The sequence below is a fragment of the Equus caballus genome, chromosome 4 (genome assembly GCF_041296265.1).
Source record: "Equus caballus isolate H_3958 breed thoroughbred chromosome 4, TB-T2T, whole genome shotgun sequence".
NCBI classification, from domain to species: domain Eukaryota; kingdom Metazoa; phylum Chordata; class Mammalia; order Perissodactyla; family Equidae; genus Equus; species Equus caballus.
Genome location: NC_091687.1, coordinates 40,080,233 through 40,103,748, shown reverse-complemented (window position 1 = coordinate 40,103,748; position 23,516 = coordinate 40,080,233). Strand labels below are relative to the sequence as shown.

General features: G+C 38.0%; 1 protein-coding gene across 19 annotated transcripts in view; it reads left to right on the top strand.

Moving 5' to 3' along the window:
• The first annotated feature begins 334 nt into the window (after positions 1–334).
• Positions 335–23,516, top strand: part of LRRD1 (leucine rich repeats and death domain containing 1) — a 39,890-nt gene continuing 16,708 nt past the window's right edge. Inside the window, exons 1-6 of one of the 19 annotated variants that reach the window (XM_070265653.1) lie at positions 341–511; positions 10,315–10,426; positions 13,086–13,178; positions 14,915–15,442; positions 16,781–16,935; positions 20,947–21,145. In XM_070265653.1, the coding sequence (XP_070121754.1) occupies positions 14,989–15,442; positions 16,781–16,935; positions 20,947–21,145 (808 nt within the window). In that variant the 5' untranslated portion in view covers positions 341–511; positions 10,315–10,426; positions 13,086–13,178; positions 14,915–14,988. Of the gene's footprint in view, positions 512–10,314; positions 10,431–13,085; positions 13,179–14,914; positions 16,936–20,946; positions 21,146–23,516 lie in introns of all 19 variants that reach the window. The other 18 variants (XM_023639181.2, XM_023639180.2, XM_070265657.1 and 15 more) reach the window with 18 other exon arrangements.

The following is a 23,516-nucleotide window of genomic DNA, read 5'->3' as shown; positions in this document are numbered from 1 at the left end:
TGGAGATTTCTCAAAAAATTAAAAATATAAATGCCATATGACCCAGCTGGTAGAAGCAACTGAACGCGACTATCCGGGAAGTCGACTTGGGTTGATTAGCGTGGTGGGAACCCCCCACGACCAGGGCGCAGGCCAGTGGCGCTCCATCCGGGCTGCTCCTTAGAATCAGACGCCCCGGCGCCCCAGACCACTCAAATCATAACCCCGATTTCCCTGGGAGATGCCAATGCGCAAGCCAAGGACCCAGAGGCGCGTTCTCTACCCCGGACGGCGGGGACGTGAATGGAGGCCCCAGCATCCCCCAAGGGGTTCCTGTGTGACGGGCCGCCAGCTCACAAACGCGAGGGGGCGCTGCCGAGCCGAGGCGAACAGCCATTCTGGCGCCGAGCGCGGGTCGCGTGAGTGCCGGGCCCAGGCCCCCGCCGCCGCCGCCAGCGCCGCTGGATGTTCCGCTGCGCGCGACCCCTACCCCGCATGTGGCAGGAGTCGTAGGCGCTGCGGGAGGCTCCAGGTGACTGGAAGAGCTGTGACTTACTTCCGCGACCCTCTAAGCCAAATCCAGGTTTTCTCCTCCCGTTTCCCCTCGACACCTGCAGCTCTGCATGTCTTCGGTCGTCTCCATGCCCCAGGGATGCCCACCTTTCCCAAGTGTGCATCCTGTCCCACTTTGCTTTAGCCTCTGTTCAGCGGCCTTTATTCCACACTCTAGAAAACAATTTGTTGATGCTGCACCGTATAAAAACCTCCTGTGGCTCCCTCAACGTCCACGTTTTTCAGATATGTAACGAATTACATTGGGTTGCTCAATTTTGCTAATATTTATGAAAACGAATTTGGGATCTATTTTTGCCTATCAAATTGGCGATGTTCGTTTTTAAATGAGACTCAGTGCTTGTGAGAATGAGAGAAGGAAGACTTTCTCCTATATATTTTTAAAATGTTATTTAGCTGTGTGTATCAGCCTTAAAAATGTTCACATGGGGGGCCAGGCGGGTGGCACAGCAGGTGAGTTCCCACATTCCGCTTCCGCTTGGGGTTCACTGGTTCAGATCCCAGGTGCCCACATGGCACCGCTCAGAAAACCATGCTGTGGCAGGCGTCCTACATATAAAGTAGAGGAAGATGGGCACGCGTGTTAGCTCAGGGCCAGTCTTTCTCAGCAAAAAGAGGAGGATTGGCAGCAGGTGTTAGCTCAGGGCTGATCTTCCTCAAAAAAAAAAAAAAATGTTCACATGGGAGTGTTAAATAATTGATGGCACATTTGTCAACGGAATATTTTGCAGGTATGAAAGAGAAACGTTTCAAATATTTTATTTCAAATCGCAACGTGTTAACCCCAATGTATATTCTGTGATGATGGAAATGTTCAATATCTGCACTGTTCTATAAGGTGTTTACCAGCCACGTGTGTTTGTTGAGCACTTGAAATGTGGCTAGTGTCACTGAAGAGCTAAACTGTAATTTAATTTAATTTATATTGGAATAACCACATGTGGCTAGTAGCTACTGTATTGGACAATGATGCTACATAGTAAGGTCTTAATTTTGTAAAAAATCATATTCACCACTGGTTATCTCTAAGTGGTTATAGAGAACATCATAGTTGCTTTTCCAGCATCTGTTCTTACTTTGGGTTGCTCTGTCTTCTGAGATATATATATGTCCTCTGTGAGTTGCAGAAGGCAAATGCTACCCCTGGCTGTAGGGGTGAGTCATGTGGCTTCTAAAACAACAGCATAACTCTGGCTCCTGGCCACAGTCATTGGCTCAGAATTGGGCATGTGACCTAAGTTGGGCCAATGGAACAGGAGAGCTCATCTCTGACTCAGTTTCTCCTCCAATACCAGTCCAAGTTGGGTGCAGCATTCATGGTCAACCTGTAGATATCCACATATGGAGACCACAGCAGCCTTTGTTTAATAAGTTCTGCATCTTTTAAAAACAGCCCTTTTGAACCTCATACATTGCTGGTGAGTATGCGAAGTGGTGCAGCCACTATGGAAAACAGTATGGAGATTCCTCAAAAAACTAAAAATAGAACTACCATTCTACCCAGCTATCCTACTACTGGGTATCTACCCAAACAACGCGAAATCAACAATCCAAAGTAACATATGCACCCCTATGTTCACTGCAGCACTGTTCACAATAGCCAAGGCATGGAAGCAATCCAAGCGCCCATCGACTGATGATTGGGTAAAGAAGATGTGATGTATATATATACAGTGGAATACTGCTCAGCCGTAAAAAAAAAAAAAAAAAAAAAAAGGCAAAATCATCCCATTTGCAACACATGGATGGACCTGGAGGGAATTATGCTAAGTGAAATAAGTCAGACTGAGAAAGACAAACACCAGATCATTTCACGTGTATGTGGAATATAAAGAAACACATGGACAAACAGAACAGTTCAGTGGTTACAAGGGGAAAGGGGGTGGGGGGTGGGGGGTGGACACGGGGTGAAGGGGAGCACTTATGTGGTGACAGACAAGAAATAATGTACAACTGAAATCTCACAATGATGTAAACTATTATGAACTCAAAAAAACCAGCCCTTCTTTTTACACAATGTAAATGTACCTAATGCTACTAACTGTACACTTAAAAATGGTTAAAATGATACATTTTATGTATCCTTTACCATAATAAAAAAATAAAACAAAAGCAACTCTTTTGTAGAAAAACAACCAAACACCTGGGGACAAAACTACTATAAATTGTGGTGACCCATCGAGATCACAATCTTATGTATGTCATGCTTACTAAAGCGCAAGGGCAAAAGCCACCTGAACAAGCTGTCCCCACAAAAGCCAGCTGCACAACCTGGGCTACTACAAAATGCCAAACTCTAAACTCTAAGACCATAAACCGTGAACCCTTGCCACCCCAGAGTCTTCATTTCTCCAGCTGTATTTATTTTTCAGTGCTCAGCCAATGCACCAGATGTTGCAATTTGAGGAGTGGCCAAAGAATAACCCTTCTTTCCCCTTGTGAGTTCTTTATCATCAAATATAATCAGGCAGAAAGGGGTCAAAATGTCACATTTATTACTGACAGAGAAGTTTAGAGAAAGTGGCTTTCATCTGCAGCTAAGTGGACTTGTAATACTTCCCCCTTGAATTCGACATTATTACACTGTCGTCACAAAGATGGACAACCTTGGCCCCATCAACAGGCATGCGGCCCTCTGATTCTAGGGAAGACAGTTGACTAGAACACAAATCTTGCAGGCAGAAGGACCTGAAGGAGGCAGCTCAGAAGGAGCTGAGCTCATTGGTTGTCCAAGTCCTCTGTCCTCTGTAGAGGAGACATTGCGGAGATGAGGCTCCAGGCCAAGGGCGTTAGACGAGTAGAGGTTCCTCCACACAGAAACATGAAGCCAGGAGAAGCATTACTTCCCCACGTGTTTCAGGAAGAAAAAGGAAACTTGGATAAACAAGTAACCATTAAATCAAATTAATATGAGATCAAAAAGCAAATTTTACAGAGCCTTCAGAGACTAGATTATCCCCGTAATGTATAAAACGCTTCAACAAATAGATAATTAGGATAAGTTACCCAGCTCATTTTATAAGGGTAGAATAACCTTGACAACAAAACTGGACAAGAACAGCACAGAAAAGGAAAATTATTAGAAAAAATTACTAATAACCTAGACACAAAAATTCTGAGTAAATGTTACATTTAATTCAGAAGTAAATTAAATATATATATATCATGAACAAATTTGATTTATCTAAGAAATGCCACATGTTCAATAAAGAAAATCTATTAATGTAATATACCACACTAGCAGATTAAGGAAATAAGACAAAGATAGCTGCTATCATGCCTCGTATATCAATTGTACTGAAGGCCTTACCAAATGCAATAAGACAATAAAAATTAACAGGAGTCAGAGAGTTGGCTAAGAAGAAACCAAAAGTGCCAATATTTATAATATTGTCCTTATAGAAAATCTAGGAGAATGTATAAAGTTATTAGAACTAGTAAGAGAGCTCAGTCAGATTGCTGAATACAAGATCAACGTACAAAAATTAGTAGCGTTCCTAAATACCAGTATTTTTAAAACGCAAAAAAGACATAGAAAATAGAAAACAGATGTTCCCAATAGCAACAGAGATGTACCAAGTTATTAAATAGAAAGACTCAATATCATAAATATATCACTGCTTTTCCAAATTAATTTACAAATTTAATTCTTATTAAAATACAAGCAAGATATTTTATGGAATTTGATATACTGATCCTAAGATTGATCTGACTATGTAAAGAACTGAGAATAACTGCCACAGTTTTGTTTGTTTGTTTGTTTTAAAGATTTTATTTTTCCTTCTTCTCCCAAAGCCCCCCGGTTCATAGTTGTGTATTTTTAGCTGTGGGTCCTTCTAGTTGTGGCATGTGGGACGCCGCCTCAGCGTGGCCTGACGAGCGGTGCCATGTCCCTGCCGAGGATTCGAACCAGTGAAACCCTGGGCCGCCACAGCAGAGCATGCAAACTTAACTATTTGGCCACGGGGCCGGCCCCACCGCCACAGATTTAAAGACAAAGGATAAGACTTTCTCTACTGGATATCAAGATTTATTATACAGTTATAATCATTAACATATGGTATTGATGAAACTTAGATAAATAGATAAAAGGAATACAGTTTAAAGTCCAGAAACATTTCCACACATAAATGATGTATGATTGAGGCAGCATTAAAAATCAATGAAGAAAGGATTTTACCATTCAATAAATTGTTGGAGAAAATTGACTAGAAATAGAAGAAAAAATTAAATGACTTACAGCAAATGCAAAATAATTCCCATATGGATTAAAGAACTAATTTTGAAAGGCAAAGCATAGGATTTTTTAGAATTTGTGCTAGATATCTTCCATTTGTCCCTTTATATCAGTTAGTCTTTGCAACATAACAAACAATTAAGCTCACAATTCTGTGGGTTAGCCATTTGAGGTTGGCTCAGCTAGACAGTTCTTTTTTTTTAAGATTATGATAGTTTACAACCTTGTGAAATTTCAGTTGTACATTATTGTTAGTCATGTTGTAGGTACACCACTTCACCCATTGTGCCTCCCCCCACCCCGCTTTTCCCCTGGTAACCACTGATCAGTTCTCCTTGTCTATATGTTAACTTCCACCTATGAGTGGAGTCATACAGAGTTCGTCTTTCTCTGTCTGGCTTATTTCACTTAACATAATACCCTCAAGGTCCATCCATGTTGTTGTGAATGGGACAATTTTGTCCTTTTTTATGGCTGAGTAGTACTCCATTGTATATATATACCATATCTTCTTTATCCAATCATCAGTTGCTGGGCACTTAGGTTGGTTCCACGACTTGGCTATTGTAAATAAAGCTTTGATGAACATAGGGGTGCATGGGACTTTTGGAATTGTTGATTTCATGTTCTTAGGATAGATAGCCAGTAGTGGGATGGCTGGGTCATAAGGCATTTCTATTTTTAACTTTTTGAGAAATCTCCATACTGTTTTCCATAGTGGCTGCACCAGTTTGCATTCCCACCAACAGTGTATGAGGGTTCCTTTTTCTCCACAACCTCTCCAACATTTGTCACTCTTGGTTTTGGATATTTTTGTCATTCTAACAGGTGTAATGTGATATCTTAGTGTAGTTTTGATTTGCATTTCCCTGATGATTATGATGATGAGCATCTTTTCATGTGTCTATTGGCCATCCTTAAATCTTCTTTGGAGATATGTCTGTTCATGTCCCCTGCCCGTTTTTTGATCGGGTTGTTTGATTTTTTGTTGTTGAGCTGTGTGAATTCTTTATATATTATGGAGATTAACCCTTTGTCGGATAAATAACTTGTAAATATTTTTTCCCAATTAGTGGGCTGTTTTTTTGTTTCAATTCTCTTTTCCCTTGCCTTGAGGAAGCTCTTTAGTCTGATGAAGTCCCATTTGTTTATTCTTTCTATTGTTTCCCTCGTCTGAGGAGTTATGGTGTCCGAAAAGGTTCTTTTGAAACTGATGTCAAAGAGTGTACTGCCTATATTCTCTTCTAGAAGACTTATTGTTTCAGGCCTAATCTTTAGGTCTTTGATCCATTTTGAGTTTATTTTTGTGAATGGTGAAAAAGAATGGTCAATTTTCGTTCTTTTACATGTGGCTGTCCAGCTTTCCCAGCACCACTTGTTGAAGAGACTTTCTTTTCTCCATTGTAGGCCCTCAGCTCCTTTGTTGAAGATTAGCTGTCCATAGATGTGTGGTTTTATTTCTGGGCTTTCAATTCTGTTCCATTGATCTGTGCACCTGTTTTTGTACCAGTACCATGCTGTTTTGATTACTGTAGCTTTGTAAGTATGTTTTGAAGTCAGGATTGTGATGCCTCCAGCTGTGTTCTTCTTTCTCAGGATTGCTTTAGCAATTTGGGGTGTTTGGTTGCCCTATATGAATTTTAGGATTCTTTGTTCAATTTCTGTAAAGAATGTCATTGGGATTCTGATTGGGATAGTGGTGAATCTGTAGATTGCTTTAGGTAGTATGACCATTTTAACTATGTTTATTCTTCCAATCCATGTGCATGGAATGTCTTTCCATCTCTTTATGTCATCATCAATTTCTTTCAAGAAAGTCTTGTAGTTTTTGTTGTATAGATCTTTCACTTCCTTGGTTAAATTTATCCCAAGGTATTTTATTCTTTTTGTTGCGATTGTGAATGGGATTGAGTTCTTGAGTTCTTTTTCTGTTAGTTCATTGTTACCATATAGAAATGCTACTGATTTATGTATGTTGATTTTATACCCTGCAACTTTGCTGTTCCTGTTGATTCTTTCTAATAGTTTTTCTATGGATTCTTTGGGGTTTTCTATATATAAGATCATGTCATCTGCAAACAGCGAGAGTTTTACTTCTTCATTGCCTATTTGGATTCCTTTCATTTCTTTTTCCTGCCGAATTGCTCTGGCCAACACCTCCAGTACTATGTTGAATAAGAGTGGTGAAAGTGGGCACCCTTGTCTTGTTCCTGTTCTCAGAGGGATGGCTTTCAGTTTTTGTCCATTGAGTATGATGTTGGCTGTGGGTTTGTCATATATGGCCTTTATTATGTTGAGGTACTTTCCTTCTATACCCATTTTATTGAGGGTTTTTATCATAAATGGATGTTGGATCTTGTCAAATGCTTTCTCTGCATCTATTGAGATGATCATGTGGTTTTTGTTTCTCATTTTGTTAATGTAGTGTATCACGTTGATTGACTTGCAGATGTTGAACCATCCCTGTGTCCCTGGTATAAATCCCACTTGATCGTGGTGTATAATCTTTTTTGATATATTGCTGTATTTGGTTTGCCAGAATTTTGTTGAGGATTTTTGCATCTATGTTCATCAGTGATATTGGCATGTAATTTTCCTTGTTTGTGTTGTCCTTGTCAGGTTTGGGGATCAGGGTAATGTTGGCTTCATAGAATGTGTTAGGGAGTTCTTTTTTTAAAAAAAGATTTTTTTTGTTTGTCCTTTTTGTCCCAAAGTCCCCCAGTACATAGTTGTGTATTTTTTTTAGTCGTGGGTCCTTCTAGTTGTGGCTTATAGGACGCAGCTTCAGCATGGCCTGACAAGTGGTGCCATGTCTGTGCCTAGGATCCGAAGTAGCGAAACCCTGGGCCGCCGAAGTGGAGCGGCCGAACTTAACCGCTTGGCCACGGGGCGGCCCCTGGGCAATTCTTCCAATAGTCGTGGCTGGGCTCACCCATGCATCTGTGGTCAACTGCCAGTCAGCTAGGTCACTCTGCTTCTGAGTGTTGGCTGGCTGAAGGCTGGAGTAACTAGCCAAATGTCTGTCACCATCCATAGGCTAGCTCAGGCTTCTTCACATAGCATAGACGGTAGGAGTCTCAAAAACTGAGAAGACAGTTCTGTAAGCTCCAATGTCTAAGTGCCTTTCAAACCTCTGCTTGTGTCACGTTTGCTAGTGCCCCACTGGCCAAACGAAGTCACATGGTCAAGCTGGGATCAAGAGGTGCGGAAATAGACTACTTCTTGGAGCACATACAGAGATGGGAAAAATTTGTGGCCAGTTTTGTAATCTCCACCCTCTGATTCTGCTTTTTGCCCCAGGGGGCTGAACTGTATGGACTGCATCAAGTGTCTCTAATGCTTTCTGGCTTCCATGTGGGTTCAGGCAATGAGGAGCTGCAGCACAAGATGAGAGGAATGGAGGAGAGAGAGATTGGGAATTCATCCCCTTGGCTCTCTTGCTGCAGCACTGCAGTCTGCACTGACTGTTCCTCCATCCAAAGGTCCAGCTCCAGTCAGGTGGCCTTTGTCCACAGTACACTGTCTGGGTTCTCTCCTCTTCAGGTTTAGGAGTAACAATGAAGTTCACTATCACTAGCCGTAGGATACAACACTATCCTCTCTGGTTTCCTACACTCTACCCACACCTCTGTAAATAAGCTCCCTGTCCAACTCTCCTCAAATTACTCAATTGGACTGGATCATGACTTTCCTATGGGACCCTGACTGATACAGAAGTAAATACAGAAGAATTTCTTTAAAAAGGTACAGAAAGCAAAAACCATAAAATTAAAATAGGACAAAACATTGTAGAAAGAGAAAATTATAGACCCAAATACTTTGACTTAGCCATAGTTAAAATTATAGGTAAAGCCATGAGCCATACATTTTGAGAAGCCTCAAGTGGAGATCATTTGGACACAGATTCTTTTAATTACCTTTAACACTAAGTTAAAGCAAAAGCCAAAGTGCATTGATCAAACCTCAGTCCAGACTGGTGTGGTAAAGTTTCTGTTGAAGTTAGATCTACGTATGGATATAATATAATTTATTTAACGTCTCCTATTATAGACACTTATGTTATTTCCAACCTGTTACTATTACAAACAATGCCTTTTGTGTCCACTTAAGAATTCATTCTTTATCCTAATGCCATGAAAACATCCTCCTACATCATCTACTTGAAGCCTTACTGTTTTACTTTTCACATTTAAATCTATAGTCCACCTAAAATTGATTTTTTTTAAAGATTGGCACCTGAGCTAACAACTGTTGTCAATCTTCTTCTCTTTTTTTTTTTGCTTTTTCTCCCCAAATCCCCCCAGTACATCATTGTATATTTTAGTTGTGGGTCCTTTTGGTTGTGCTATGTGGGATGCTGCCTCAGCATGGCCTGATGAGCAGTGCCATGTCCGCGCCCAGGATCTGAACCGGTGAAACCCTGGGCCGCCGAAGCGGAGCGTGTGAACTTAACCACTTGGCCACGGGGCTGGCCCCTAAAATTGATTTTTGTGGATGGCAAGATAGGGGTCAAATATCTTTTTCTTTCTATCAAAAGCCATCCTTTCCCCAATGCTCTTAGTGCCATGTTTGTTACAAATGATGTTGCATATATGCAAGGGTTCCATCCTTTCAATTCCAACCTTTCTGTGATCTTTTGCTTTAGATTTATCTTTCATAAACGGCACTTAGGTTTTGTTTGTTTTTTCACAAATCTGACTTTTAATTGATTATTTAGTCCATTTGCATTTATTTTAATTAGCAATATATTTGGACTTGTTTCTACTTCTTTAAAATTTTTCTCTGTCCAATTTCTCCTTTTTCTTTCTTTTATTGCTCTTTAAAAATCTGACTGAATTTTATTGTTCTTCTTTTTCTTTTGGGTTTTTACCCTAATATTAAATTTTTCTCTCTATGATTCTGAGATTTGTTCCCTCTATTTTTCTTTTTTGAAGATTACACACTGCATTTTATTTTACTTTATTATTATTAATTTTTTTTGGTGAGGAAGATTGGCCCTGAGCTAACATCTGTGCCAATCTTCCTCTACTTTTTGTATGTGGGATGCTGCCACAGCATGGCTTGATGAGTGGTGTGTGGGTCCATGCCCGGTATCCAAACCTGTGAACCCTGGGCTGCTGAAGTGGAGCATGCGAACTTAACCACTACACCACAAGGCTGGCCCCCTATTCCCTCTATTTTTATTCTTTTAATAAGAACTCTTAAACATTTATCAAATTTTATCAAGCATGCCTAAGACAGTCTCAAAGCTGAACAACTCATTTACCTCACATAAAAAAGACTTTAGGACATTTTAGTTCAGGGTTTGTTTTTATTTTATTCTGCAATAATTTTAGATTTACAGTAAAGTTGCAATAATTGTAAAGAGTTCCCTTCTATTTTCATCCTGCTTCCTCAAATATCAACATTTTTTGTAATCATAGTATAATTAAAACAAAAATATTTACATTGGTGTAGCACCACTAACTGAACTACAGGCTGTTTGGAATTTACATTTTTACACTAACATCTTTTCTCTGCTCCAGGGTCTGTCAACTGAAACGAGCAGCTTCATGAGGCAAAGATAAAATTTTAAAGAAAAGAGAGGCTTTATTAAAGCTTTGCAAACCAGGGAGGTATGCCTCAACTCGTAAGTTGGTAGGTGAGTGGCCCTCCGTCTAGGGTGGCTGGGTTTATAAAGGCAGGAAACTGCAGGGTGTGTGAGGCAGGGGCTGAGTCCAGTTCTGATTGGTCCCCCTTCCCAGTCACAGTTTATCTAGTGCCCAGGGCTTTCCAAATGTTCCAACCATAGGGAAAAACTGCCACATTGTTCTCTGGCTGTCTGGTGACAGTCAAGGTTAAAATGCAATTTTCTATTTCTGTCCATAGTTCAGCCTTGAGGTGGTCATGGTACCTGTCACCTCGACTCTCACCTTGTTTCTCTTTCTTTCTGTCATTCTAGTCCAGGATCGCATATTAAATTTTGCTGTCATGTCTTCTTTTTTTTTTTTTTTTTGAGGAAGATTAGCCCTGAGCTACCATGTGCCAATCGTCCTCTTTTTGCTGAGGAAGACTGGCCCTGAGCTAACATCTGTGCCCATCTTCCTCTACTTTATATGTGGGACGCCTACCACAGCATGGTGTGCCAAGCGGTGCCGTGTCCACACCCGGGATTCGAACTGGCAAACCCCGGGCCGGTGAGAAGCAGAACGTGGGAACTTAACCGCTGCACCACCAGGCCGGCCCCTGTCATGTCTTCTTAATCTCCTTCAATCTGTGATGGTTTCTGAGTCTTTCCTCATCTTTTATGCCCTCAACTCTTTTGAAGAGTACTGGTCAGTTATTTTGCAGAATGTTGCTCAGTTTGGATTTGTCTGATGTTTTTTTCCTGATTAGACTGAGGTTATGCATTTTTGGCAAGAATACCGCAGAAGTGATGTGCCCTTCTCAGTCCCCCGTATCTGGGCTAAGTGATGTGCTGGTGATGTAGACTTTAATCACGTGGCAAAGCTGGAGTCCACTGGGCCTCTACTCTGCAGAGTTCCCATAAACCCCTGTCATTAATAAATATATTCGGGGAGATTCCTGACTCACATACTACTGCATAATATTCCAGTTCTGTCTTTTTCAATGTCATACATGAGACACTCTTATTGTTTTATATAGATCTACGTTTCTTTGAATTTACATATGTCTACCATTTTACTTACTGTCTGTTCCCTCTTGAATTTCAGGCCATCCTCTGGTATCTTTTTCTGCTTCCTTAAAGTACATCTTTTAGAAGTTCCTTTAGAGCAAGTCTCTTGGTAGTAGAAGTTCTTAGTTTTGTTTACCTGTGTTTTTATTTTCCTTTTATTTTTGAATGATAATTTGGCTGGATATCCAATTCTAGGTTGATAGTGACCTTCTCTCAACGTTTTGAATAAGTTTTCCCACTAGCTTTCACTGTAGTTGCTAGGAAGTCCGTTCTTATCTTGTCATTCCTTTATAGGTGTTCCCTCCCTTCTCTCTGACTGCTTTCATGATATTTTCATTGTTTTTATTGTGCCGTAGTTTCAGGATGAAATTTCTTTGTATTTATTCTGCTTTGAATATGCTGTACATCATGATCTGTGGGTTCATATTTTTCATCAGTTCTGGAACATTCATAGTCATTATTTCTTTAAATATTGCCTTTGCTTCATTATCTCCACTTTCTCCTTCTGGAACTCTAATTAGATATATGATTCTCATTATATTTTTCATGTGTTCTTTATTTTTCCATCTCTTTATTAAATTTCGATATATCTTTCAGACATATTTTCCAGTTCCCTAATTGTCTACCTGTCCTAGCATCATTATTGAAAAGACCATCTTTTTTCCAATGTTCCAAAGTCCCATCTTTTTCACAAGTCAAGTATCCGTAAGTCATAATCAAATGTCTGTTTCTGGGTTTTCTATATATTCCACTGATCTATTTGTATATTTTTGTCCCAATACCATATCACCTTAACTACTGTAGCTTAATAATAAGTCTTGATATTTAACAAGCAAGTCCTCTCACCTGATTTTCCTTCTTTAAGAGTATCATGAAGGGGCTGGCCCCGTGGCCGAGTGGTTAAGTTCGCGCGCTCCGCTGCAGGCGGCCCAGTGTTTCGTTGGTTCGAATCCTGGGCGCGGACATGGCACTGCTCATCAGACCACGCTGAGGCAGCGTCCCACATGCCACAACTAGAAGAACCCACAACGAAGAATACACAACTATGTACCGGGGGGCTTTGGGGAGAAAAAGGAAAAAATAAAATCTTTAAAAAAAAAAAAAAAAAAAAGAGTATCATGACTATTCTTGACCCTTTCTTTGTCCAAATACTTTTAAGAATCAGCTTGTCAAGTTCCATAAAAATAAAGTTAGGATTTTGATTAGAATTATATTGAATTTATAGACCGATCTGAAAAGAATACCACTTCATGCATTCAGGTCTTCTCCAATTTCTCTCATTACATTTTCTTCTTACACTAATTAGTATTTTTTCTGTAGAAGTCTTGCATATTTTTTGTTATATTTATTCATAGGTAGTTGATATTTCTTGATTGTAAATGATATCTCTTTGAACTTTCATTTTCTAACTCCTTTTTTTAAAATAAAAAAGGAAATTGACTTGTACGTTGACTTTGTATTTAGCAACATTACTTAATATTATTATTGATTCTAATAACTTATCTGTAGATGATCTTGGGTTTTTTACATACATAATTATATTATCTGTGACTAATGATAGTTTTATTTCTTCTTTTATAATCTTTATGCCTTTTTTCTTGCCTTATGCCACTGGCTAAGATCTCCAGTACAATGTTGAACAGAAGTGATGATAGAAGGCAAGATTTTCTTGCTTCTAATATCAAAGGAAAGCTTTCACTGTTTCACCACTAGGTATGATATTTATTGTAGATATTTTATGAACATCTTTTAGCAGATTAAGGAAATTTCCATCTATTCATAATTTGCTAAAAGTTTTTTTTTAAATCATGAAAAATCTTACAATTTATCAAGTGCTTCTGCATATACTGAAATGATGATATAGTTTTTTTCCCTTTAATCTCTTAATGTAGCAAATTACATTAATTTTCTTTTTTTTTTTTAAAGATTGGCACCTGAGCTAACATCTGTTACCAATCTTCTTTGTGTTTTTCTTCTTCTTCTTTTCCCCAAAGCCCCCAGTCCATGGTTGTATATTTTAGTTGTAGGTCCTTCTGGTTGTGCTATGTGGAATGCCACCTCAGCATGACCTGATGAGCAGTGCCGTGTCTGCACCCAGGATCCAAACTGGCAAAATGCTGGGCTGTTGAAGCAGTGTGTGAATTTAATCACTTGGCCACAGGGCCAGCCCCTAATTTTCTAATGTTAAAATTCAACTTTGCATTTCTAGGACAAATGCAACTTAGTCACAAAATATTCTTCTTTTTTAATATTGCTGAGTTTTATAATATTTAGAGCAGTTTTATAATGTTTAGAATTTTTGCTTTTTTTTTTTTTTGATGAGGAAGATTGTCCCTGAGATAACATCTGTGCCAATCTTCCTCTATTTTGTATGTGGGACACCCTCACAGCATGACTTGATGAGTGGTGTGTAGGTCCATGCCCGGGATCTGAACCAGCAAACCCTGGGCCACTGAAACAGAGCACGTGAACTTAACTACTATGCCACTGGACCAGCGCCAGAATCTTTGCATTTTTGCCTTGAATAAAATTGGCTTGTAATTTTCTTTTTCATATTGTCCTCATTAGATGTTGACGTCAAAGTTAGTGCTAGGTCTCAAAAAACAAGTTAGAAAATGTTTCCTCTTTTTCTGTTCTCGTGGAGAGTTTGTGACATATTGAAATCGTACCCATTTAATAGAAAGGATTTAATAGAGGCACTTGTGTAGGCAAGTATTGGAGAACCGAAAAGGTAAAGAAGGAACTGCATTAACAGAGATAGAAAATATAGGGAGTAGCCACCATCCCTAGGGATGAGAGGACAAAGGGAGGAGGTTGGATTATTAAAGGACTACAAACTTGGAGGAGGGACGTATGGAGCGGGGACCCAGACCTATGAGGAGGGGTGCTGTGCAACGGTGCAGGTACCCCAGGAGTCACAAGAAAGACTTAAGGTCAGGCTCTAGTCCTTGAAAAGGTTGTTTTACTTACAGGTTACTCTCACAGAAAGCATCCTCTTCTTTAAAATATTTTACTTCCACTTGTTAGAAAATTGTCATAATGTACTGAATTTATTGGGATAAGACACTTCAGTACCATGTGTAAATCTACAATGCCCACGATGCAAAAGGCACTCTCTGCATGTGGCATGGGAGGGCCGTTGGCTCTTCCCTGTCTGTCTTCCAAAAATTTGCTGAGTTCTTTCATTCCCTTATGTCTCATTTTCTTTGATCTTCTTTATTCCTTTCTAAAATTCTAATGTGGTTTCAAAAATATTTTGTGATAAGTACATGCAATCAATAAACTATCCTTAATCACAATCATTTATAAAATTAGTTTATTAGTTATAAATGTACTGTTTTTATGTTTATTAAATTATTCATTATAGAATAAAAATTGTATTAAAATTCATTTGTAATTTTTACATTTTTATTACATCTCTGCTTTTAATATCAATATTTGTTTTGTAGATTCAAAGGAAAAAATTGTGTGAAAATTAAAATCAAGTTACAATCTTGTATTGGTATAAAACATATCAGCAAAGATGTCTGAAAAGGAGGATACTTCAGAAGAGCTGGAAGATATCACTAGTCAGTTTAGCAAAGAATCTAGATCCTGGTCAGTGGAGGAGCCTGGATTTACTAAAGAAACATCAAATTCGTTAACGGAAGCTTCTGACGGGAAACCTTCCAACCAGATTTGTGAAACACCTCCTAGGAAGGAAGCGCTGAGTATACATGATGATACATCAACGTCCTCCTCTGGAAGTAAGTCTAAGAGAAATGAAGAACAAAGGAAAACTCATCAATTTTCTGAAACAATCCCTAGATATGACAGCTCACAGTCAAAAACTGAAATTTCACAAAGTCCATCATTATCAGTAACTGAGATGACTGCTGAATATCAGGCTTTCATTGACTCCCTATCTGATGAAACATTAGGAAAAATTAGTCCACAAGTCTTTGAAGAAAATCAAAAAGGACTTGGCTCAGAGTCAGGTAATTTTACAGTTAACCTCAAGGCCAAGGGTTTACAAGAATTTCCTAAGGACATTTTAAAAACCAAATATGTAAAATATCTATATTTAGACAAGAACCAAATCAAAAGTTTTAAAGGGGCAGACTCAAGTGATCTGCCAGGACTTGAAATTTTATCCTTGCAAGAAAATGGGTTATCATCACTTCCATCTGAAATCCAATTGCTTCATAATTTAAGGATATTGAATGTCAGTCACAACCAAATATCTCACATACCTAAAGAAATATTACAGCTTGGGAATATCAGGCAACTCTTTTTAAATAATAATTATATTGAGAATTTTCCTTCTGACTTGGAAAGTCTTGGAAACGTGGAAATTTTAAGTTTGGCTAAAAATAAGTTAAGACATATACCAGATTCTCTGTCTAGTTTGAAAAACTTGAGTGTTCTCAATCTGGGGTATAATCAGTTAACGATATTTCCTAAAGCTCTGTGCTTCCTCCCAAAGTTAATTTCACTAAACCTTACTGGAAACCTGATAAGTAGCTTGCCAAAAGAAATTAGGGAGCTTAAAAATTTAGAAAAACTTTTACTGGATCACAATAAACTAACCTTTTTGGCTGTGGAAATATTTCAATTGCTCAAAATGAAAGAACTTCAATTGACTGACAATAAATTGGAAGTTATTTCACACAAAATTGAGAATTTTAGGGAACTCAGGATTCTAATACTTGATAAAAATGTATTGAAAGAATTACCAGAGAAAATTTCCCACTGTGTCATGTTGGAATGCCTTAGTCTTAGCGATAATAACTTAACAGAACTTCCTAAGAACATCCACAAGCTTAAAAATTTAAGAAAACTCCATGTAAACAGAAATAATAGAGTGAGAATACCTGATGACATCTCACATCTTAATAATATGGTCAGTCTAGAATTTTCAGGAAATATACTCACAGATGTTCCCATTGAAATAAAAAACTGCAGGAAAATAACTAAAGTTGAATTGAGTTATAATAAAATGATGTATTTTCCGGTAGGTTTGTGTGCTTTAGATTCTCTTCATTATTTAAGTTTTAATGGAAATTATATTTCAGAAATACCTGTGGATATATCTTTCAGTAAACAACTGCTTCATTTAGAGTTTAATGAAAACAAACTCCTCATATTTTCTGAACACTTGTGTTCTCTTATTAATCTTAAATACCTGGATCTTGGTAAAAACCATATAAGGAAAATTCCACCATCTATTTCCAATATGGTGTCACTCCGTGTTCTTATTTTATGCTGTAATAAGTTTGAAACTTTCCCTGTAGAAGCATGTACTTTAGAAAATTTGCAAGTACTTGATCTTTCAGAAAACCAAATACAGAAAATACCTTCAGAGATCTGTAACTTAAAAGGAATCCAGAAATTAAACATCTCAAGCAATCAGTTTATATATTTTCCTATTGAACTATGCCAACTTAAATCCCTGGAGGAGCTGAATATAAGTCAGACTAATGGGAGAAAGGTAAGAGGCTGATATTTTGGGCTTTGGGGGGAAAATGGGACTGGAGGGGATCAAAATCTAAGCTGCATTGTATATGTGTGGGTGTTTTAAATTTAGCTGAAATATTTTATTTTTTAGAGCATTGTCTTTTTTTTAATTGCAAATATTGCTTACAAATACACTTCTAAATACAAAAGATTTATAGGAAACTATTTCATTAAAATGAAATGCCAAGTAATTAAAGCTGACAATTTTATAGTTTTATTTTTATTTCAATTTAATTGTAAAAGGAGTTTTAAATTAGGGATGTATATAAACACATTATTGAAAATTTGGAAAATTGAGAAAAAAAGTTTAAAAAAATCATTCCACAAGAATACTATTGTAATATAACTACTGATATTATGTTGATACAACTTACTTTTAGTCTCTTTTTTCAATGTGTATATTTTATAAGTAATTATAAAAAGACTGTACAATTTTATTTCTTCTATTTTCATTTAATGTATCATAAGCATTTCCCCACGATAATCTTCCCAATAACTGTTGTAATCAATGCATGATTTATGTAACTAATCCTGTGATGTTAAGCATTTAAGAATGTTGTAATTTTTCATCATCATAAATAATGCTGTGACGAACTTCTTCATAAATACAGCCTTTTTCATATTTTACTAATTCCTTTGGGAATTTTCCCTAAAGAATTGCTGTATCAATGGCAGTAAACATTCTTCTAGGTTAGCCTTTCATTTTACCCAAATTCTAAGGGTGAATTTTATGAAAATGCTTTTAAAAAATCAAAACATTTCTATTAATAAAAAGTACACAGCTATTATCTGGCTATCTATAATTTGACCATTACAGTCAAATTAAAGTCCTTTGATAGAGGCTGGACTATTACCTAGAGCAAGATTTCCCAAAATCTGTTTCTAAAAACACTAGTTCCATGCGCTGCTCTTCAATAAGTAAATAAATGAATAAAGGGGAGGGGGGTTTGATCCTGTGATCAAACAGCTTTGAGAAGCACTAATGTTATTATATTAAAAGCTCTGAAGAGTCCTGCACTAAAGAAACTCATTTGTCTCTATTTAACCCAAATTTCCCAAACTTATTTGACCTTTTTTAACCTAACACCTGCCATACAATACATTTCCAGAAAGGCTACTCCAGGGAATACTTGCTTAAGTAGATGCAATGAATAATGATGCTTGTGTTTTAAAAGTTATTCTTGTACTAAAAGAATATAGTACAAGTAAAGTACGATACACTTTTTAGTTCTGCCTTATAATCAACTAATTTCTTGGCTGATTTATAATCCTCCCACTTTCTCATCCTGTATCTAACTGTGGAAGTCTACAAAATTGTGTCCTTAATTTTCTCTTTTCTATTAATTCCTTCCTAGACCTCACCACACCATGCACATGACCCTCAAATCTATACAACTGGAGCTGATTTCTCACCAGTGCTCTAGTCCCATAGTTCCCAATTTCCCTGGAAATTCCCTGTTCTTCTGTTCTGTTGTTTCAAACTCAACATAACTTCAAAATCAAATTCATCTTTCTTTCTAGTGTAACTCCCTTCAAAACTTCTCCATTTCTTTTCATCATGCCACTTTCTTCAGAACTGCCAATTTAGAAATCATGGAATCGTCTTTGATTGTTCCTTTCCCATCACTACTTATATTGACTCTTATGCCAAAATTATCTCATTTTTCCTCTGACAAAGTTCTTGGCTCATCTCCCTGATTTTCCAGTGTCACTGTCTCCATCCCGGTCCATGATCATTGCTCACTTCATGCCTAGCCTACTCAAGGAGCCTCCTGACTACTCTCTTGGAGTCAGTCTCCTCTCTCTTATGAGAACTTGTCGAAACTGTCAGACTCCATCCCAGAGGACTGTTCTAAACAATACAGATTGCATATTTATTGCCTCCTCACAGTGGGGGGTCGCTGAAGGCACCAGTGCGCATCATTACCACCTTACATCATTTTCCATATGGAAAAAATGCTTTACAAGAACTCCTGTCAAAAAGAATATCCTATATGATTTGATAACCCCTTTGAGGTGGAGGTGAGATGCCCAAAGGATTAATTTATAGAACAGCAGATGGCCAGTAGACAGTCATCTGAAGATGATGAGTCAGGTTAATCACAGGGCTTTTATTTTGCTACGTGAAGGATGCTCAACGGGAATCTCCCACCATAGTAACTTTATCATCACACAGTTTCTCAGGCACTTCTTCTAATAAATTTGAGCAAGTAGTTAAAGAATATTTATTTGAAAGAATGTCAAATTACGGACCTGCCCACCTGTCTTGATCTGACTCCTACTTCACAGGCCCAGCTCTGAAGCCTTGCCATAGGCCTGATTCCATGATCCTTCTTCAAACACATCTCTCTTTGCTTCCTATCCCCTCTCTTTACTGGTCAGCTTCTCACTGGCCTCTTTTCTGCGTATTTGTCTTGCCTTAAGTGTTCTGTAACTTCTATCCAATCCTATTCATTCTTAACAGGCCATTTGAGTCTCACCTGCTACACGAAGCTTTCCTTTAGTTCTCTGATTTGTACTGATATACAGTCTCTAAACTTCCATATATCATTATTGTACTCTTTATTTTGGTACTGGATTGCCGATTGCTTAATGCTGTTTCCTGATTATTATGTGTGCATTTTGTTCCTTGAACTAAGTTTTAATTTCCTTGAAGTTAGAGACTATCTCTTATGCTTCTTTTACATCTGGAAGATCACTGAGCACAATATCCAGTATTCACCTTGTTGTTTGGTTATTTCTGAGGAGCCCATATTCACAATTCTTTCGTTCAGGGCTGGCCCAGTGGCACAGCAGTTAGGTTTGCATGTTCTGCTTTGGTTCACCAGTTCGGATCCCAGGTGCGGACATGGCACCTCTTGGCAAGCCATGCTGTGGTAGGCGTCCCACATATAAACGAGAGGAAGATGGGCACGGATGTTAGCTCAGGGCCAGTCTTCCTCAGCGAAAAAAGGAGGATTGGCAGCAGATGTTAGCTCAGGGCTAATCTTCCTCAAAAAAGATATACATATAAAGTAAGAGCAAAAAAAAATTCTTTTGTTCACTCACAGAACTTCTTTTACTTCAAAAGCCACATGTAATGGCCTTATTTTCTTTGAATATGCATTTCTTCTTCCCTTAGTAGAGTATCTTAATTCCTGTTATTTTGTAATATTTTTTATACAGGAATTTTTATTTGAGGCTACATTGCTAAACTGACTGAGTCTACTCTAAAGGGTTTTACTGAGCATTTACTCAAAATGCATTATGCTTTCAATGTATACTCAAAAAGTACAAACATATATCATATCATTTAAAAATCCAAGGAAGGGGCTGGCCAGCAGTATAGTGGTTAAGTTCACATGCTCCACTTCAGTGGCCTGGGGATCACGGGTTTGGATCGTGGGCACGACCTACACACCACTCATCAAGGCATGCTGTGGAGGCGTCCCACAGACAAAATAGAGGAAGATTGGCACAAATGTTAGCTCAGTGACAATTTTCCTCAAGCAAAAAGAGGAAGATTGGCAACAGATGTTAGCCCAGGGACACACTTCCTTACTAAAAAAAATAAATAAAAATCTAAGGAAAACACACAAAGGACTAATAAAAAGCAACGTTGATAAGAATAGGAATAAAGAGATCAAATGTGGGACAGAATAGTGGGGAAAGACTTCAGGGAGGAGAAGAAACCAAAGCAGGTCAGATTCAGGGAGGGAAGAAAGAAATAAGGTGGCAATAAACACGGAGTGTTGGGAGAGTGAGGAAAATGGGTTAGCAAGTCACAGGATGGAGTTGTAGCATTGATCAGACTGGGGAGGTAGTTGGATGCTGCACAATATGTTGTGGGTTTTAGCAAGGAAGGGAGTCATAAAGAATTCGTGACATAGTGAAAATATCTCCTTTTTAAGACAAAAAAAAATCCCTCCTTCCATTTGGTTTTAGAAAAAGTTTTAGTCCCATAGAAATATTTATTAAAAATATAATTATTTAATCTTTTTCACAGCTAACAAGACTTCCAGAAGAGCTGTCTAATATGATTCAACTTAAAGGACTTGATATCTCAAATAATGCAGTCAGAGAGATTCCAAGAAATATAGGAGAATTGAGAAGTTTGGTTAGTTTAAATGCGTGCAACAATCAAATAAGTTATCTGCCGCCATCTTTTCTATATTTAAGTGATCTCCAGCAACTAGACTTGAGTGGTGAGTGTCAAGCATAATCAGTAAGCATAATCACTAAATAGAGTATTAGCGTCTCTGTTGCAAATTTTGCTGAAAGGACAGAAAGGCAAACAGTCAGCATAATGTGTTAAGTGCCCATTGGCAGGAAATGGCTAGTGTAGGTACAGAAAGTGAGTGTGGAGCGTAAGGTCCAGCGCCTCCTCTGAAAGAGGTTATAATCCAGCTGGGGAACCTGAACATATTTTCATTTCTTTTCTGCCTTCTCTGCTTATACCCAGTCATTCAGTATTTCTTCGCTTTCTGAACCCGACCTCATTCCTCCCTCTACACACACCTACCTACACAACCTTAGTTAGCATTTTCTTTCTTTTCCCTTCTCTGCTGGCTTCCCTGACCCCACTCCTATGCTCTACAATACTCTAACACCTTACAGTCTTTTACAAAGCAAATCACTACAACAACAACAAAAGAAGTAGATAACTCATTCTAAAGATATCAGAAAAGATTTCCCAAAGCACAACAAACACTACAGTGGTATTTTTCTTAATAATTTTCATTATGAAATATTTCAAATTTACAGGATACAATTAACACCTATTTACCTACTCCCAGATATAAGGAATGTTAACATTTTGTGATATTTACTTGAGATATTTTTGACTGTTAAGAAATAAAATAATAGATGGGCCAGCCCCAGTGGCCTAGTAGTTAAGTTTGGTGTGCTCCACTTTGGCGGCAGAATTTGGATTCTGGACGTGGACCCACACTGCTCTGTTAGTGGGAATGCTGTGCTGGCAGCCCACATACTAAAAAAAATAGAGGAAGACTGGCATGGATGTTAGCTTAGGGTGAATCTTCCTCAGCAAAAAAAAAAAAAAAGAAAAGAAAAAAAGAAAGAAAATAACAGAGCTGAAATTTCTTTTATACTTCTCCCCAAACTAGAAGTAACTACTGTACTGAAATTGGTGTATATCTTTTTTCCATCCATGTTTTCATACATATATACATACACTCACACGTACATACACATGCATAACTCTCCATAAAAATGTAGTACTATTTTGAGTTTTTTAATTTTGTTAAATCTTATACTACATGGTATATAATTCACCATTCTGTAATTTGCTTTTTTCATTTGTCATATTTCTAAAATTAATCCATGCTAACTTATACATAGACCTCTTTCATTCACTTTAAATGCTGTATAATATTCACCGTTATAGTTAAACAACAATTAATCCAGTATCCTATTGATAGATAATTAGGTTGTTTCCAATTTGTTTACTACTATAAACGTCCTTATACAAGTTCCTGGTATATATCTGCTTGCTTCTTTAGTACATATAGCTATAAGTAGAATTGCTGGATCAGAAGGTATATAGATCTTCAACATTACCAGATTTGGGCAAATTGATCTCCATAGTGGTTACACCAGCTAACCACAAGAACAGTTGAGTTTATGAAATTATATCTTTCAGCTGGAAGTAGCATTTATAACCAGAGCCCAGCACCTTCTTAAATTTAGAGAATTTCTAGGTTAAAAACAAAGTTCATCTTTCTCGTACAATGGTACCAGTAGTATAATAAAACATGCAGTAATGTGTCAATACTTAGATACCATGCAACTGGCATTTGTCTCCTAAATCCCCAGAACCCCCAGTAAGTTGTCTGTGCAGGCACACATCAGTCATTTCATTAATTTTGCAAAAAGTTGCAATAACTCAGCCCTGCAATTGAATTTTTTGGCCCCACTTTTGTGTTATTGCAATGTTTTACTATATTTTAGGCAGGTTATCTATTTTGTCCAAGTGTTGGACATACTCCACTCACTTACTATTTGTGCATGAAAGAAATGAAGGCTGGGTGCCGGGCCAGTGGCCCAGTGGTTAAGTCCACATGCTTGGTTTCAGCGGCCCGGGGTTTTGCCTTTTCGGATCCTGGGTGCAGACATGGCACCACTCATCAAGCCATGATGAGGTGGCGTCCCACATGCCACAACTAGAAGGACCCACAACTAAAAATACACAACTATGTACCGGGGGGCTTTGGGGAGAAAAAGGAAAAATAAAAACTTTAAAAAAAAAAAAGGAAAAGAAATGAAGGCTGACCAGAGCCTCCTGCTCCACTGGAGAACACAACTACCAATTGGAAGAATTGTTCTCTGGAACATGGCCTTCTAGTACAGAATCCAGACAGAATGGGAAGATCATAGACTTTTCTGCAAGCTTAGCCAGTACTCTGTTAGTCCTCATCAGAATTAGAAAAACATATCAGTCAGGATCCAATCAGGAAACAGAAACCACACCTTAGTTAAAGACGAAATATAATATTCTTAACTACATCACTGAAAGGGTAAAAAGAGAATTTTAAGGTTATCACAAAGGTAACAATT